This window comes from Amblyomma americanum, chromosome 9, assembly GCF_052857255.1.
Source record: "Amblyomma americanum isolate KBUSLIRL-KWMA chromosome 9, ASM5285725v1, whole genome shotgun sequence".
NCBI classification, from domain to species: domain Eukaryota; kingdom Metazoa; phylum Arthropoda; class Arachnida; order Ixodida; family Ixodidae; genus Amblyomma; species Amblyomma americanum.
The window spans coordinates 129,033,774-129,051,007 of NC_135505.1; the positions used below are offsets into that span (position 1 = coordinate 129,033,774).

At 42.9% G+C, this 17,234-nt stretch overlaps 1 protein-coding gene across 2 annotated transcripts; it reads right to left on the bottom strand.

Annotated features, from left to right (window-relative positions):
- Window positions 1–2,392: 2,392 nt before the first annotated feature.
- LOC144104337 (uncharacterized) lies at window positions 2,393–13,022 on the bottom strand. Of its 2 annotated transcripts, XM_077637274.1 has the most exons (4): window positions 12,862–13,022; window positions 10,219–10,252; window positions 6,227–6,537; window positions 2,393–4,406 (listed from the first exon to the last, which is right to left on the bottom strand). In XM_077637274.1, the coding sequence occupies exons 3-4, from the start codon at window positions 6,452–6,454 to the stop codon at window positions 4,182–4,184; spliced, it is 453 nt and encodes a 150-aa protein (XP_077493400.1). In that variant the 5' UTR covers window positions 6,455–6,537; window positions 10,219–10,252; window positions 12,862–13,022; the 3' UTR covers window positions 2,393–4,181. The 2 variants fall into 2 exon arrangements, with proteins under 2 accessions (XP_077493400.1, XP_077493399.1); XM_077637273.1 differs by lacking the exon at window positions 10,219–10,252 and having other exon boundaries at window positions 2,395–4,406; window positions 12,862–13,020.
- Between the last annotated feature and the right edge of the window lie 4,212 nt (window positions 13,023–17,234).

A 17,234-nucleotide genomic window follows, 5' to 3' on the forward strand; every position in this document is an offset into this window, starting at 1 on the left:
GGGTTCAGCGCGGAGAGGGCACAATGGGGAGGCCGCCAAACCAGATCTATGCAAGTACAAGTTTAATTGAGGCTCGCGACAACGTAGATGCGTGAAAGAAACCTCAAGCTTGCGCGATTGCCATTCTTTACTGCACCACAGGAAGAGAACTTGCTAATAGTCGGGAGAGGAAGTAAGCACTGAGGCTGCAAATTCTTTCAATAGCAGATACCTGTGCCGCTGTAGTACAGGGTTTTCCATCTAAGACTTTCGACAATTTCTTACAATAGGCTTTTTGAGTTAGAAGAGCGCTTTTTGCGGCGCAGCATTTGTCAACACAGTTCTACATCAGAATACAGGCAAAACGTGCTAACTAGCAGCATGATTGACTAATATTGAATACCCTAACTTTTCAACTATTACTGTTAGCCGCCTTAATTCTTAAGAGGCGTGTAGCCCACCGCAAACAATATCCATATCTGCTTATGGAGTTGCGAAAACATGGTTACTGTCGGCGCTGTGGCCCAAAAAATTTTGGCTATCGGCTACCTCATGCCAAAATACATGCACCTTCGAGAAGCTTGCATGCAAACCAAGGTCTCCAGTGCACGTAACTGGTCGAAATCACCACAATTTTTAGGCCATGAAGCCATCGAGCATTTAGAATTTCTAAAAACTGACATGGATATTGCTTTCGGTGGGCTACACGCCTCTTAATAATTAAGGAGTTTAACAGTAACAGTTAAAAAGTTAAGTACTCAATATTAGTTAACCAGCCTGCTAGTGAACACATCATAGCTGAATTTTGATGTACTACACCGCTGACGATGCTATGCCGAAAAAAGCGCTCTTTTAACTCAAAAAGCCTATTTTCAAAAACTATGTAAAGTCTTATGTGAAACACCCTGTATATGAGCAGAGCGGAAGGAGAGTCATGATTGGGCCATGAAGATATGCCTTCGCCAAAATGTGAGAAACCTCATTTGATAAATTCCTCTATGCCAGGCACCTAAACGAACCGTAATGAGCACGCGTGAAGTAGTACCAAACATTTCAGTAAGCGGAGTGCCCGTCACACCGTAGACGCGGTTAGAGAGGAACAAGGCGATAATGAATCGTCCGTCTTGCTCTTGTTGTTGTTCACTTTGTGAAATGGCACATAACCACGACAGGGATAGGCCAGGATTCAGTGAGGAAGGCCAAGAGAAGAGGATAAACTGATGCAAAGCTAATGGTTATGCGTCTTCTCGCCGGATCTGCAAATGTTGGGTTTCGAAATAATCTTTCAGATGGAGATGAGTACAATTCATTATAAATGTTCAAACCAAACCAGACATGCAAATCTGTTAAAATGTTCAGTTTTCGGGATTGAACCCGTGTCACTAGATTACGTAACCGACCACCGTAATTTTTTAGAAAACTGCTGAGCTTTTGTTCAGGCAATGAGTTGATCACAGCAGGGAATATTATGCGTGAGAATTGTTTGAGTTCAGTATAAGAAAAAATTGTTTGGTCGAAGAACACGTCTTTTCTGCTCTTTCAGGGCTTTGATTTGGCGAGCAGGTATTGACTCTGCGACATTTTTGAGATCACTGCCAGACAGACATTTTCCAGCTCTGAAACAAGGGGTATACATTGGTATTCTATTCAGAAATCTGTGTACCTCATACAAGTTTCATCACTACGGCGTCTCTCATAGCCTCTGTCGATTTGTGACGTTAAACCCCCATAAACCAAACCAGTCATACGTTTCATACTGGTTAATTTAGTGTCGCTTGCTGCAAGTGCTTCTCACCTGCTGAATCATGACATTTCCGGCACGTGGATACGTGGGCAGGAAAATGCGATTTGTAATGGACTTTTTTTCATAATGCTGCAAATGCTTGTCAGTTCTAGCGTCTCAACGTCACTCTCGCGACGAGAGCCCGCCGTACGACAGGCGTTTATTGTGGCAACGAAATGAGAAACTGAAGAACGTTATAGTAGCTGCAACGTCAGCAACCTGTTGGCCCATGGAGCGGAAGCCACAGTATATGCACCGATTTAAATCAAGAGCGAGAGAGAGAGAGAGAACAGTCTTGTTCGGGTGTGACCACACATCTGCATTTGCTGGAGACCTTCGTTTTATATTTTCGCAAAATTCGATATATCTGCAAAAAACGAACTAAATGGTAATCGTAGTTTTTGCTGAAAGGCCGATATTTCCAACTGATCGAAAATAACGATATTTTTACGCTTAAAATATTTTTTTGTTAACGCATTTTCGGCAGAATGGTGTATTGCTTTCATTAACAATTGGCTTCCTCCTCGACACTCATACTTTGCTCGCATGGGTGTGGACTGTCTTGTTCGTCCTCACGAGGCTCTTCATCTTCATTCAATTATCGTCCCAAATAGATGTTCTAAGTTCTTAAAAAAAATGATTTATTTGGGGCTGAAAAGAATATGGCTCTAAGTTTGGTAGAGCTTCATCGAATTATGCCCTTATCTCATGGGCTTTCTAAAGGCGTTTGAACAAAAAGACACCTTCCTAAAACGAGCTGCATTCACATACACACGGCAGAGTTTAATCGCCTTTCCAGAAGCGGTCTTTTCCGCATCCGGAGGTTACCGATCTCTTTTACGGCTGGAAAGGCGTGGCCTCCAACGCTCTCGACGCTAGTAAAGATTATCTAACAAAGAGACGAAGCAAATGTACGTTTTTGTGTCACGTTTATGCATTATAAAAAGGGTTTTATGTTGCACAGAAGATTAAGTAGGCTCAATAATGCACTTTTTCCGCAGCACTCTCGTAGGAAGATGATCCATTCCATGGCGATGGCTATACGGTCGCACGCTGCTCCCTCTTCAAGTTCGCTAGACAAACTTGCAAAGTTCGTTACTTCTGTGAAGGCATTGGAAGCTGTCTGAATAAATCTTCTTCAATTTAACATTTCTGAATATAACGCATCTACATTTACTAAAACACGTGTAATACAGTACACTTCTGATATATATTGTGAGATACACCGGTTTATTTTGAGTAGTTTTGTTTCTCAATCTAGCGCCACACTTTCGATGGCGTGTTCGGAAGGAATTAAACGCTAAAAATAGACCACCAGCGCCCGTGTCTCTGCTGCGCAACTCCTTTCATTTAAAAGTACTTCACGTCAGTAAAGGATCGCTTAGGTAAAAGGGGTTTTTGCGTGCTCGTGTGACAGATGTATTAGTCTGCGACGAATTACGCAAGGCAGCAAATACTTAATGATACCTTGATGATGTAGAGTTTACGGCACCTTCGGTGGTAAAGAAGCCACGTGATAAGCTTGAGAGCATTTTAACGGTTGTGTACTATTCCACTGAACACTATAATACGTAAAAATGATGGGACCAAAAATATATCCCTGCATTGCACTGCAAACAACGGCGACCAAGAAGATTATTCGCTCTCTCGGGATTCGAAGTGTCTTCTAATTATTTGGCGCAATTTAACCATGATTAGGCGTTCTCCACGGATACATTATGAGCATAGGTTGTAGAGGAGAATTTTATTGTGCAGGCAGTCGAAGGCAACACGGAGGTCAAGAAACATACGAATCTTAAAAGAACGCAGTCAGTGTTTTGTACATTCTCTTCTTTTACTGCTAATAATGCTGATAATAAATATTAGGACTATGAACTCTCAAACTCGCAGCTCTAAGGCCAGGGCATTTGTGAAAACATTTTCTTATGCAATAAAAACAGATGTTTTTTTTTTATAAGACCCGTAGAACTGAAATTGCGGATAGTTGCTCCTGGACTTCCTCATGAAGCGCAGTTTCATTAGCTTAATTCGACATCTTCCTCCCCTGACTCTGTCTGTCTACTCTTGGTGGACACGTTATTACACGACTGATTTGCTCTGCTAGGCATGCGTGGGCAAAAGTCAGTCATTGAACCTCTGATTTCCATTTCATATACCAGTTCGTGTACCGACAGTTCTAGACATTTCACGACTTCTACGATTATACAAAGCCTTTATATTACCAGATAATTTGAAGAAGCCTGAATGTTTCTTGCTTAGGAAATCTTTTCCAATGTGAAAGGAAGGAAATGAAGAGGTCGACCATGCGATCACAGGTGTTTCCCAGTTGATTAGTTTCGCCTTCATATCAAAAAGTACGCAGTTCATTATGATTGTCGAAGTCGATGTTCTGAGGTTCAGCCTTGCGACAATCACTCATTCACTCTCCACAAAGGCACATGCAAATTCGGCTGATCATTCCGCAAATCACACTAAATGGAAAGCAGCACCAATTGACGCACTCATCACACGGCTCCTTTAACCTTCCGCGAGTGTTGCGGATGCCGCTATCTTTTGCCGGCTGTTCCGCGCTGTTTGGTCCCTTTAATGACGACACGAATGAAGAGGATTCATCGAGGCTTGTCCCATTCTTCATGCTTTCAACCTGCAAAAACAAAGAACATCATTTGTCACGATTTCGGTCCGCCGAATTCATTGCGACGCAGAATGAAACGGAGGCTCAGAATTAGTGCATTTATAGGCATTAGAACTGGCGCCGAACACCGCGAACACCGCGTATATTAATGGGAATATCTTCATTTTAAACTCAGTTGAAATACAACCTGCAGTCCAATTGTTCACGAAGGTGTTTATAATCATGACTTACTCTGCGTACCCGCCGCAGAATCTGACTGATGATAGGCATCTTGAGCTCACACTTAAGAGTTTTGAGGTCCTTAGCAAACCATCGGGTAAACTAAGCATTCAAAATTCCCCCAACTAATTTCGATGCTAAGTGCCATGAAGCAAGCGGTGGCAAACCCACGAACAAGGAGTGCTTGTCCTGGTTTCCAGGCCTTGAATAAAGTGAAACTGAGACAGAAGAAAATTTTTTCTGTTCATTGGCTTGTCCTAAACTACCATTCAATATTCCGTTTGCCTGAAAGCATCCTTCCTGATTTGTTTCTTCCCTCCCTCTGTTTAACCACATTTCCGCCAATAGAGGACTTTGGTTTAGAGGTTACAGTGTGGGAAACCCTTTCCTTCTGCCCTTGGGCGATTGACTTTGCAGTAAAATAGCAGTGGGATTTGCGACATCTTTCCGGAGGAAATTCAGTGTATATTAATAATACTGAAGCTTTATCAGCTTGCGTGCATTGCCGATAAAATGCAAACACACTAAAAGCAAGCAGGAACAGAGCGATACGAGCAGTCCAGAGTACCACGTTTTAAAAATGCGAGCTCAAAAGAGTCCCTTCGAATAATTCTCAGATGAAAAGAGCGCCCCAATCTTTTCCCCAGACGTTAACATGCACCATCGTATGATTACGCTACAAGATTTCGGCATGTACACCTCAGCAAAAAAAAAAAAAACATTGCCGCCGTTCACAGATCGCGTATTCTCTGCTGTCAACGTAAGAAAATAATAGGAGTCTCAAAAATGAGCAATTAAGAACCAGACTGCCCACTTGAGGAGTAAGATAGAAACCCGTCATCGCCTTTTATATTACAGAAATGTTTAATTAGAAAAAAACATACAATTTTTAATCTACAAACATGGCACATCAGCGGCTATGCTACATGCATCGAAAAACATACTAACTGATTTGCAAATTGCGCATTGGCACTGGTATCTAAGTTAAGAGGCATGAAAGAGGCTAGAAATCAGAACAGAATCATTTAGTATAGGTAGCATGCCACTACGGTATCACAGAGAACGAAGGACCACACGCCTCAGACCGAAAATTTCTGTTCCGGGAGCCCTACAGAGATGCTGTAGAACCCCCTTAGCCAAGTGCTAACCTTCATCGACATTGCTGAGCCCACCAGATGGTTCCGCACGGTTTACGCCCCGCTGGACTAAAGATTAGATAAAGTCGAAGAGAACTCACTTCGTAAAATTAACACCAACAACTTTAATACCCCATATGAGCTACATGCCAGACCCGCAGCCGTCCAATCGGAAGATTAAGTTCTGAGGGAGATTGCAGACTTACATCAGACGATATGGGCCGTGCCTAGAAACAGGTGCATAAAAGTAACAGAAAAATCAACGCAGGAATAATGGGAGGCAGCTCTGTGCAGCTCAGACGGCATAGAAGAGAAAGACCTCGTCACAAGAGCCAGGGCAGCAGCCTTAGCCAACTGAGTTCCAGAGTAAGAACTCCGGCCGTCAAGACCACATAGAAGTGTCAATAACGCACTTTTGCCACCGCCACTCTGAGTTTTATTTCGCAGTTCTTTCCCGCAGTGGCAGTAACTTACCTGATAAATGTCCTTGCTCTTATCCTCGCAATGAATGATGTCTTTGCCACGCTGGTCGATCTGCGCACGCAAGCAAGCCTGGCAGAACTTATGGTTTCCCGGGTCTCTGTACATGGACATGGAAAGCCGGCCGCACTTCTTGCACGTTGAATGGTTGCTTTTGTCGTCAGCAAATTTTTCATTTGTTGGACCAGCGGGAAGCTCAAGGTAAACCATAGATGTCCCCATGGATCAGCTTTCTGCTGACAAGACCGTCTAGTGCAATGCTGTTGATGTCTCCAAGCCTTCGAGTGTGCTTTAGGTTCGAATACCTGAAATGCACGGAATTGATTAGTATAAATACCTAACGTAGTTCGAATATCACTATTCTAAACATCACACGGAGTTTACACCGGTTAACACTAGAGATGCAAGACGAGAGTTTTATTCAGGCGACGCGGTACTTCTGAATATTTAGGTAGAGAGCAAAACCAGCAGCAAACAAAGCAAAGCCAACATAAAAAAGCAAAGCATTAGGAGCATTTTTCTATTAATAATATTGCGTACTTTTGGAGATGTGATACAGCCTTTCATTGTGTTGAGTCACCGCGTTCACGATTATTGGCGTCACATGACCCGATGTTCTTGACACTTCGTTCAATAAAATGGAATCACAAGCAACAGCCTCAACTTCTGTGTCCAATGGATCGCGCTATCTGCATGATTAGACCATTGCGCCAAAAGGTGTTGCTCACAAGGCAACAGCGATGGTTAATATGTTATTAATAGTACAGGTCACGCTTAACTGATACAGATAACTCTGAATATGCACAGAACGAGGCAGAGGAGTCGTGTACTTTCAATTAATTTTATTGCATCAGACGTGGTTGTTCTATACAGGACCAGAATGACAGTAAAGAGTGAAACATAACAGAACGAAATAATTCGGCCCCTTAAACAAATGCCTTCACCTCTGTAGCTACAATATGGCCAATCACCGCAACAATTCTATTTCGCTATCTTCCAGCCACTGATGAGGCGCTAATACATATTTCCTGCTCCGGCGGTCATGATCTTGAATAATTCAATAACTTCTTCCTCGCTTTTCATTCTGGTTCTTTATAAAAGTTCCTCGTCCTATGCAGTAAAATCAGTTGAAAGTTCGCGCTTCCTGTGTCTACAGTTCTGTCCATGCTACATGTTTTCTCTATCAGTTAAGCCCAATAATTCCTCTGGGTGTTGCTGTCAGGGCACTGCTACTTCTCATAGTGTTCCTAGCATTCTCTCACGTATATCTGCAGGGTTAACGTGCCCAGTCCATCATCCCGCCAAAATTCCTAGTACTGTAGTCGAATTTAGCAATGCTAAGTTTTACGAATGCGTCAAGAAAGTAAGACAAAAATTCGTCGTAGAGCGCTTCACGATATTCGAGAGATTTAAATTAAAATCATTTTTCTTGCACGTTCAGTTTCTTGTAGACATTGCAAATGCCAGTGAAAATTCTGTCGCAATTCCTGTTTGTTGACTCTTCTAAAGAAAAACTTAGAGGAACCAAGCATGAAGTTGGAAAGAAAAAAAGAGAATTTCGGGCTGTCATCGTTTGTTGCTAATATTTATTTTGACACTTCCCTCTCCGATCTAGTCGCCCATGGTAATTCACACCCGTGAGCCATCAACATTGTTATTCAAGAAAATTTGCACTGGAACCTCAATAAAGCGTCAAGAACCGGGTGTGAAATTCACGTGCCAGTTTTTTCTCAAATGTGCTCCTATATTTGATACACCTACAAAAGCTGGGACTACTGGTTTACTACCAGGCAATTAAGAAAGCACTTCGTTTACCAAAAAGTGAGGCAACATTAACGTTCGTGATTAGTCTAGCTTTGTTTTAATGCGCCTTTAACACATTCTCTGTTGATTTTTTTCTCCCCAGCGTGGGATTTTCGTGCTCCCATGCCAATCGCGACACTAGGCCTCCAGAACTGAAGTAAGTCAAGTAAGTTCCCACGATCTTTCATTTAAAGAATCGCTGGGGCACACTGAGGCCACGACGTCGGATGAGCGAAAATCTTAACTAGCAGGGTGACGCTGCCACGGCACTTTTTTTCCACTAGTAATAGTCAAGTGTAAACACGTAACTCTAGTTTTTGGTTAATAGAAGGCACTTTTGGAATAATTTGTTCAAAGAGGTGAAAGTGTCATCGTGAGGCGTGAAAAACCCTACACTCCTTCTTTCTGGAGTATCCTTTATCCTTTTCTCATTATGCCTAATAGAAAAAATCTCGAATAAGAAAAAAAAAACAGTATGCAATTTTCAAACGCGATAGAGTTAAATGCCTTGCTCAGCGGGAGAACCCGGCCGTGCCAGCGCCTGTACCGACGGCGTGCAAGGAAACGCGGATTGGTTAAAAAGGTAGTCGCGTCGCACGTGAAGCGACAGATTTAAAAAGTGATTAAAACATCAAATTAATTTTGAATGTAAGGTCGCAGCTTGCCTCAAACGCCATATGGCATGCAAGAAGGTAAAATAAATTAATCGAAAAGAAAATTTGAGTCCGATGGGCGTCGTACCCATGCTGGATTTAGGCCGAGTTGGACACGCTAACCGTATAGGTCATCCGGACCCCTTTTTTTTCTTTTATTCCATGGAAGCAGTGTCGAAAATGAAAATTTGAGTACGCTTATGTCATAAAACACCAGGCTGTGCTATATGAGCCCACTATACCTCTTCATGTCCAAACCTAGGCACGTTCCTTCGATTTGGTTAAAGGGAGGCCTCGTGTGTCTTGCCCGACAGTGTCCATTTATGCGAAGTGATATGCAAACAGGATCCCTGGCCACTGATGGAAGCCACTAATGCTATGGCCTCGTACAGCTAAGGTAGTGCCTAAGTAAACCCCAATTTTTTTTCTCAATCGTATGTACATCCATTCATACACGTGACCTCATGTCTGCATGACTAAGCGCCGAAAAGTGCGATTGTCGTCGGCACAAACAGCGTGGTTCGAGATAGCACATGTCTGAGCATGCGTGGCCAGCGAGTGGCCTACCGCTTGTCACTTTGGAATTTTCGTGATATTGAGAGCCAGTCAAATTGAACAAACATGGCGACGCAAGAGAGTAATGCTGCTGGAGTCACGCTATTTAGAATCACGCTTATTTTAGAATTTAACGCTAAAAAGCGTTTTTTCTCCTAATGCCAGATAACTCGTGGGAAACAGGCAGTCTCTGTTCTCGATTTTGTGAATGAGGAAGAATAAGTGACTGAGAAATCTCTGTCAGGCGTTTGATTAACGACGGCCCTGAAGGCGGAGCTGTAGACGGCCCACACCGCGATTGGGACAATTTAAAATAATTCAAATCAAAAATGCAAAATTTTCTACAGCGGGTGAACAATAGATTCCGATCATGTGAACATAACACCGCGATTGCAAATTTGCCGTGCCACTTTGCGCAAAAGAAGCTAGAAAATTGGCAGTCGTTGTCGCTTTGCGTTTCTTTGTTCACTTGGATTATATAAACTATGTTTTGCATTCAATAAGTGCCGATTTTTAAAGTATGTACTCAGGTAGAAAGAGAGGCTAATATGGTTGCCTGTGTCCAGGCGCTTTTTTGGAGCAATTAACCATGCACTATTCCCCAGTTTGTCCGTGGGCAGTGCTTCGTGGGCTTGCTTTAAATTTTCACCTTAAACTTCATCTCGATGGTGGCAGTATCGTGTGAACCAGTTTCGGGAATAAAAGGTGCGTGTATGGCAGCCTGACGCTTTAAAACAGCCATCGTGAAAGAGGAGCTGTCCTATGTCGAGGCGTCCTTTGGGTACAATGTACAATCACGGAGGTCAAGGATGAAGACTTTTGTGCAAGTCACGAGTGGCAAAACTGAAAAGGTAATTACTTCCACTAAAACAAGCTAATACGAACGACCCCCCCCCCCCGAATCCGAGGCATGTAGCTTGCTGGATCGCTGTAAGGAAGCTGAAAATCTTTGTCCATGAATGTATCGTGAGTTACCTGATAAAGTTCAACCGTTCCGGATGTTTTCATGCTGAAAAGTAAAAAAAAGGACTATGCATTGGTTTATTAGTAACAAATAGTTCAACTCATGTGTACAGGCATAAAGCAAGGAGAATTAAGTCGCCTTCTTCCAATCGAGGTTTACTCAGAGTAATTAACCTCGCTTTCAGGGCATAACATTTTTTTAATTGACGGGACGAGCACGTAATGAATTTAAGGACGATATAATACAATTCTTTTAATCCGGTCTTCTTTACTCTGTTTATTCCTGTATATGTATCACCAAAGAATGCGGACATGTGCACAACTTTACTTGCATCACGACGCAAAATTGCACGCCTGTGCCTTTTTCACAAAATATTTCATCATGAGTCTATTCGCTTCGAGTTACTTCTTCCCCCTTCATGTATTTTACGCCGCACAGATCACGTACATAAGGTAGGCGTTTCTAGATGCAAAACTAAAACATTCTCGGATTCTTTTATTCCTCGCACGTCATATGACTGGAACCACCTTCCTTCCTCTGTTGCCACAATTCCTGACCCTGTATTGTTTAAGTCTGCTGTTACCGCTTCTATTGAATGATATATTGTGTTGATCACTTGTTCTAACTTATCTATGTTGTGATAATTTATTGTTCTCTGCTGTTGTTTGTATTTTCAGTGTTATTATGTATTACCCACTCCCCTCTGTATGCTTTGCCTTGTGGTTAAAATAAATAAATAAAAAAGTGTAAGTATAAAAATGCAGCACACCCGAAACGTCACCAGTGTTTCGGTCTTTTCAGGAAACCAGCCTTTGTAGTGTGCCCATTTTTTAATGGAAAACATCGCGTGCCATTCACAGCCTCCAGGCAGTAAGGACTCCTGCTTTTTATTAGACCAAACGATATAAGTTTGTTTAGGAGCCATAAAAATTAAGCTATCTGTTAGAATTTAACAGCGGTTCATATGCAGAAGAACACTGCCCAAATAAATGTTTAGTGCTCGGAAAATAAGGCGATTTGTAGAGATATCCTTCGTTTGAAAATTTTTCAAAGCATTCTGGAGGCAGAAATCCTAGTGCAAGTAAGGCGGAGTTTTTTGTGAAGTACTTTTCTGATAGCAGACACCTCGAAGAAGCAAACCGCACTGGCAAGCCGGTTTAGACAGAAGGAGCAAACTTTTCGTTCCATCGCAGCGAAGCGCGATAGGAGGTATTTTCAAGAGAGTTCATATCTTATGTTTTTTTTAAATACTTTTTTCTAACTTCAAGAGCTCGGCCTCGGGATAAACGCTCAATTTTCGTACACAAGCCTATCGAAGCGTTACCTCCTAAACGCTTCCAGTAAAGCTTTGTTCGATGCGTAGGCAGAGTTCGTTTGTCGCTTTGTCGTTTTATGCAGCTGTCCTGACTCCAGATTTCACGAAGATTTCAGGCAAAACTTCTACTCAGATACAACACCTTTCATGTGCAGCAGAAGCGCAGGAAATTTATAACCCTGCGAGTACTTTCAATCCTTTAAATCCCGGTTTTTTTGCGGACAGCAGGAATACTTTAGGCGTAAAAACGTTTGTTTCCTAATAAAACTTACGAGTAAGCGCACGGAATGTTCGCGGTTGAGGCTACCGTATGAAATAAACTTCCTTTGGGAAGCAAAAGGTATAGGAAACAAGAATATTTTATTTACTTAGTTTTAGCCGTGAAACCGATAGCGTCTAACCTAGGTTACAACTACGCAATTAGTACACAAATTCCTGCGTTTTTCGAAACCCTAGTCGAAATCAAGAGGAAGAAAGGGGCCTCGGCATAGCCTGTAATGCGAAGGCAAGATAACCGCTGTACCTTAAGGGTAACGGATTGAATTCCAAGAGAAAGCAAGCGTAGCAGGGGGTTGCCGAAAGTTAGGTGAGCAGATGGGATTAATAACTTTGCGGGGACACAATACCCCCATCTGGCAATGGACAGAGTTAATTAGAGGTACATGGGAGAGGCCTTTACTCGCCAGTGGGCGTAGTCAGGCTGACGATAATGATGATGTGAACGCAGGAAATTCAGGATCTTGAAGATGCGATTTTTTGTTTTGTTGCGGAGATTCTTAAAGAACCCGACACAGGGAAAAAAAGGCGTCATTTTAAAAATGTTCTGCAAGGACAGCTGCTGCTTTGCGTACAACGGTGCGGTCAAAGAGCCGCAATACATGACAGTACCCTATGGTTTCCAATCGCCACGCTTGCCCGCGAGTGTCATCGCACCCAGAGTGCCGCCTTGATGTGACGAACACTGTATCTCGTAAACACAATCAACTGTTCCACGCCATTTTCTTTGCAGGCCACTGTATGCGTTTGGAAGTGAGAGTGACAATATATGCGTGCTTTTCGAGATCGGCCTGCACTTCCATCGGCCACGTTTTTTCTGGGTGTTGTATGCATAACATACCCAAGACACCGTACCAGAAATATATGGCAGCGTCGAGATACACGTTATTGTTGGCTCCAGGAGTGTTACTCCCTGGACATTCTTGCTCACTCCAGCATACTCAAAGTCAACAACTTTCAAAAGAAAGTAAATCATGTAAAAGGTAGGAATAACCGATATAAAAGTCTTTTTTGAGACAGGGTTGTTACAGTACTGAGCTCAATTTAGCCGTGCTTTACTCACCGGTTTCACACCGCAGGAACTTTCCATCAGTGATCAACGTGTTGTTGTGGCGGTCATGCTTCACGTCCACCGGTCACGCTGAATTCCGCACGTATGTCCGCTCTCTAGTTTAAAGGCGATAATGCCGAAAGAGCAAGAGAGAACAGAAAGCACACAAGCGCCGGACGTTTCTTAGCGGCCGACTGATTGTCGCTGCGTGAAGTGCCCCTTGCTGATAAGCGCAGCGCTTTTTATGCAGCCTTGTGGCAACGGCAAGATGGGAAGCCTGTAGACATGCCGGGGGGCAACAGCCTCAGCCAGCCTTGTCTGTATTTCAATGCCATTCGAATTACTCTTTCAGCACTAAGGCGCTTTGAACGGCTTTATTTTCTCATCACAGTATGTCCCCAGATATGTGGATTGGCGGCTGAAATCATATATAGGACCTACTGACAGTGTTAGGAAACGTTCCCTTGTGGGCAGTGCTGGAAAATGGCGCCATGCATCATGCGGCAAATATCACTGTAAACTTTGTCTGGAGATGGAGACCTCACCGAAAGCTGTTAGCACTGCTTCCTGCTGCAGTGCAAGCATTAGAGGTAACTTCGGCTGCGAGCGCGAAAATATAATTTATGTACTCGAATATTTTGCCTGCCAACTGCAATAGATGGGTAAAACTGTGACGACTTTTCGATTGCACGTCAACAACCATAACGCTTGCAGGGCCAGTCTACCTAACCTTCTCTTATCTAAACATATAGATGTTTCGGGTTACTCATTTGATAAATTGAATTCCACCATCTTGGAATTTGGGTTTTTATCGCACTAGGAATGAGAAGTCGGAGAACCAATTTTATTCCACAAGATTAAAGTCGTCTGGCCAGGTATAAACCAAAGCGTAGGTAAGGTAATTCGCCTATTTTAGCCGCCCTATTTTTTGTGACCACCTTCTTGAAAACAGCGGGGACTGCAGCACTGTGCATATTTATTGACGTGGAATTTTTACACATCTTGTTACACAAAAAAGAACGAGTTTGGTTGGTTTATGGCTATAAAACTATAAGGGACGACGTAGTGAGGGGCTCCGCAGACTTCAACTATTTAGGTTTCTTTAACGTGCACTAACATCACAGAGCACACGGGTGTCTAGAATTTCGCCTCTGTTGAAATGCGACCACCGCGGCCGGGGTCTGACCCGCATCTTTCAGGTCCGCAGCCTAGCGCCATAATCACAGGGCCACCGCGGCGGCATGAAAAAGAATCAGTGTTTCCGGTTCTTCGCACACAATGAAACTGACTGATGGTTAATATTACGCTTTTCGTCGCAATTTCGTAAACTGCTGATAGCGTGCCTAGTTTTTGTCAGGCTAAAAACTTTTTTAATAGCTTTCAGAAACGTGTGTGAACTAGCGGCCAAGTTTTATTTATGTGCTAGCAAGAAGTAGTATGTTAAAGGACCTATTTGTTGCTTTGATTTTGAAGTTATCAAAATCGAGAGCTGTGCAATTAAAGAGTCTCATAATCCGTTCATTGCTTGGCCATCCAAAGCACACGTTACATTTTTATCATTAAATATTCATACTTGATATTTATTTTTTGTCGTCAATACTATATCTATAGATGCTAATATATGGAATCCCAATATGCTGAGGTGTACAAAATATAACTGTAACTGACGCATCGGGTAGGAATCCTAATGCGTCAACATCACCTACAAAGGCATTGGCTACACCTCTCCTAGTAGCGGTATCCTGCGCCATCTGTGGCCACCCTTTCCCCGCATACATTCCAGCCTTATCCAGCCTGACGACTTTCTGCCATTCCAAGCTGTGGTTAACCTCGTTATGGAATACAGTGCAGTTGTCATGTTCCCTCCCTATGATAAGCCCTGCCCAACCGCATTTCTTCATTGTTTTTGATTAGGAAATCAATAACTTGCCTTTCTTCCTTGACCCAGTGTGCTGCCTTCCTGTCTTTTCACAATAAACCTTACATATTTCTTCCGAAAGCTCGCTGTGCTGCGCTCAATTTCCGATCCGCCTTCTTTGTTTTTGCCATAACTGAGTAAAGGTAAGAATCAGCGGTTATACAAGATATTTCAGGGAAGATAATCATTATTTTTAAAAATTGTGTTTTTCAGTTAGAGAAGCTTTTGCGGCGCATTAATGAGAGTGTTGACGGATGCATAAAAGAAAACAGGAGAATCTTTTTCACTAGTATATTGAATAAGATATTGATAATAGTTAAAATTAAAAACCAAGAGGCATCTCATTACAGCAAGAGATTAGTAGCCTTCCGTTGAGGGTGCCGTATCAGTGGTTAGAAATTTCCAAAACGTGATTACCATTGGCGCTGTGGTTTGACAAAATTTGGCCTGCTGCTTACCTTTAATTGGAATCAGTGCCTGTCAGCAATATTTAAAAAGTTATTTATTACAATGTCGTTAATAATTTTGCTAGTCATCATAATTCGCGTGTTTTTTGACGTCCGCCAACACTAGTATTGCTATGGCGAAAAAAGTTTCGCTTTACCCCAAAAATCCACTCTTTAAAAATTATTGATCACCATTGCTCAAAAAACACTTGGTATAAAGTTATGTGGCGGCCACCTGAAGAATGAGACGCGGTGACCTAACAGATCTGCTCTTGCCTGAGCAGAAGCTTCATACTTCTTCATTGCTTAGAAGAATTTTTTTTTAGTACCTCTTCCATTGCCTACACGATGTCACATTTCGCAACACCACTGTCTTCGTCACTTGTGTTGCCATCGTTTTGGTCACTGATATATCCGTACAGAGTTACTCGAATACTAAACCTATCTTATCCTTAAAACGACAGGTATTAGCGCTTAGATCTCTTCGCCTCATTTTTCACAGCACTGTGGGCACTGTCTTCCCTGGCTTGTCATTTCCCTTTGGCTTCCTGGAAAGGAGCTGAATCTTGCAATCCTTAGTTATTGCAGTCCTGCCCTCATTGCCAACGCAGTGCCTCTGCATAGGTATTACGATTTCCTCACTGATCCGCAGCGGCTGAAGCAGTTGGCACCGCAGTGGTTTCTACCAGAAGTTCTATTCATTTTTTATTTTATTTGTTTCAGCGTACTCCGAGCCTCATGCAGGAGGTTGTTGCAGTAAAGTGACTAAAAAATGCCTACATTCAGGTTGTCATGAAGGGTATGAAACAAACATTACAAGTAACAAAAAGCATGCAAGTCAAAATCACTGCACTCCTTCCAAACCTAGGTCTGACAAGCCTTCTAAAAAGGCATCTAAAGATGTGCAGGTGACAACATCATTCGGGAGCAGATTCCAAGCTTGGATGTTTTCAGGAAAAAACGGAGTTTGAGCGTGTCACTATCAAAAAAAGTAATCGTGCAAGTGTGTACTACGTTTGTTCTTGAATTTGCAGTGTTCAAAAACGTCGCATATTTATGTTTATCAATACTGAATGCATTGTTTGAAAGCAGAAAAACATGTCATACGCAACAATTTAGCGTAATTTTGAATGGCTGGAACACCAACTTTGAGTAAGACTTCTGTAGGGGAATCGGAATTGCAGTATTTATTGTAATGGAGTCTTATCTGAACGCTTTTGCGAGGAGCATACCATTTCTAGCAGAAGAAAACAAACAAACGATGGTGTAATCATGCTCTGAGATGTATTTAAGGTCCCTCTCCGTAGGTATTGTCATCCAAAGAGCCATCTCTGCCCTTTCGCAGTGGTTCGCTTCAGAACGATGTGACGCCTACACATCCAATCTGCAATGTGCATGCACTGATTCACGCGTTATGCACGGGTGCTCTCTTCCTTGCTGTGCAAGTTAGAATTGCGATTGATGTCCTACTTCTGCGGTGGCATTAGGGTCCCCGTTCACGAAAAAAACCAACGTCCGTCCGTCCGTCTTACGAAAAATCTCGTGGGCCACCTGCCACGGCAGGTGGGTAGCAACCTTGGTACAAATGGGAGTCGAAGTGAAGTATTCTAAATCAACTGGCGTGGAAACTGAAGCTCTGCCTTAAACTTATGACGTGATAGCGTAATAGGCTAATTCACATATATGCAGAAGGTCAGTCTCTACATCATAGATCCTTGCGAGTTCTAATACCCCTCCTGATGCAGTGGTGCAGCGGTTAAGCGATGTGACACTGGCCTGCGAGGGCAGGTGCTCCCAGCGGCGTGCCTCGTGTAGCCCAGGTTTCTGTTCCCGAGGGACCAATCATAAGTTTAACTGCCACCTGACACGTGGGCAACTTGGTCACTATCCGCAGGGCACGGTGTCATGACGCCACAAGGTGACTGAGCTGGCCCACCTCCATCCTAGATCGCTCTTTGTGCACCACCCGCAAGTGTCATGCGCATGATTTTTTCGCCCACAACGCAGACGTTCGATTTTCT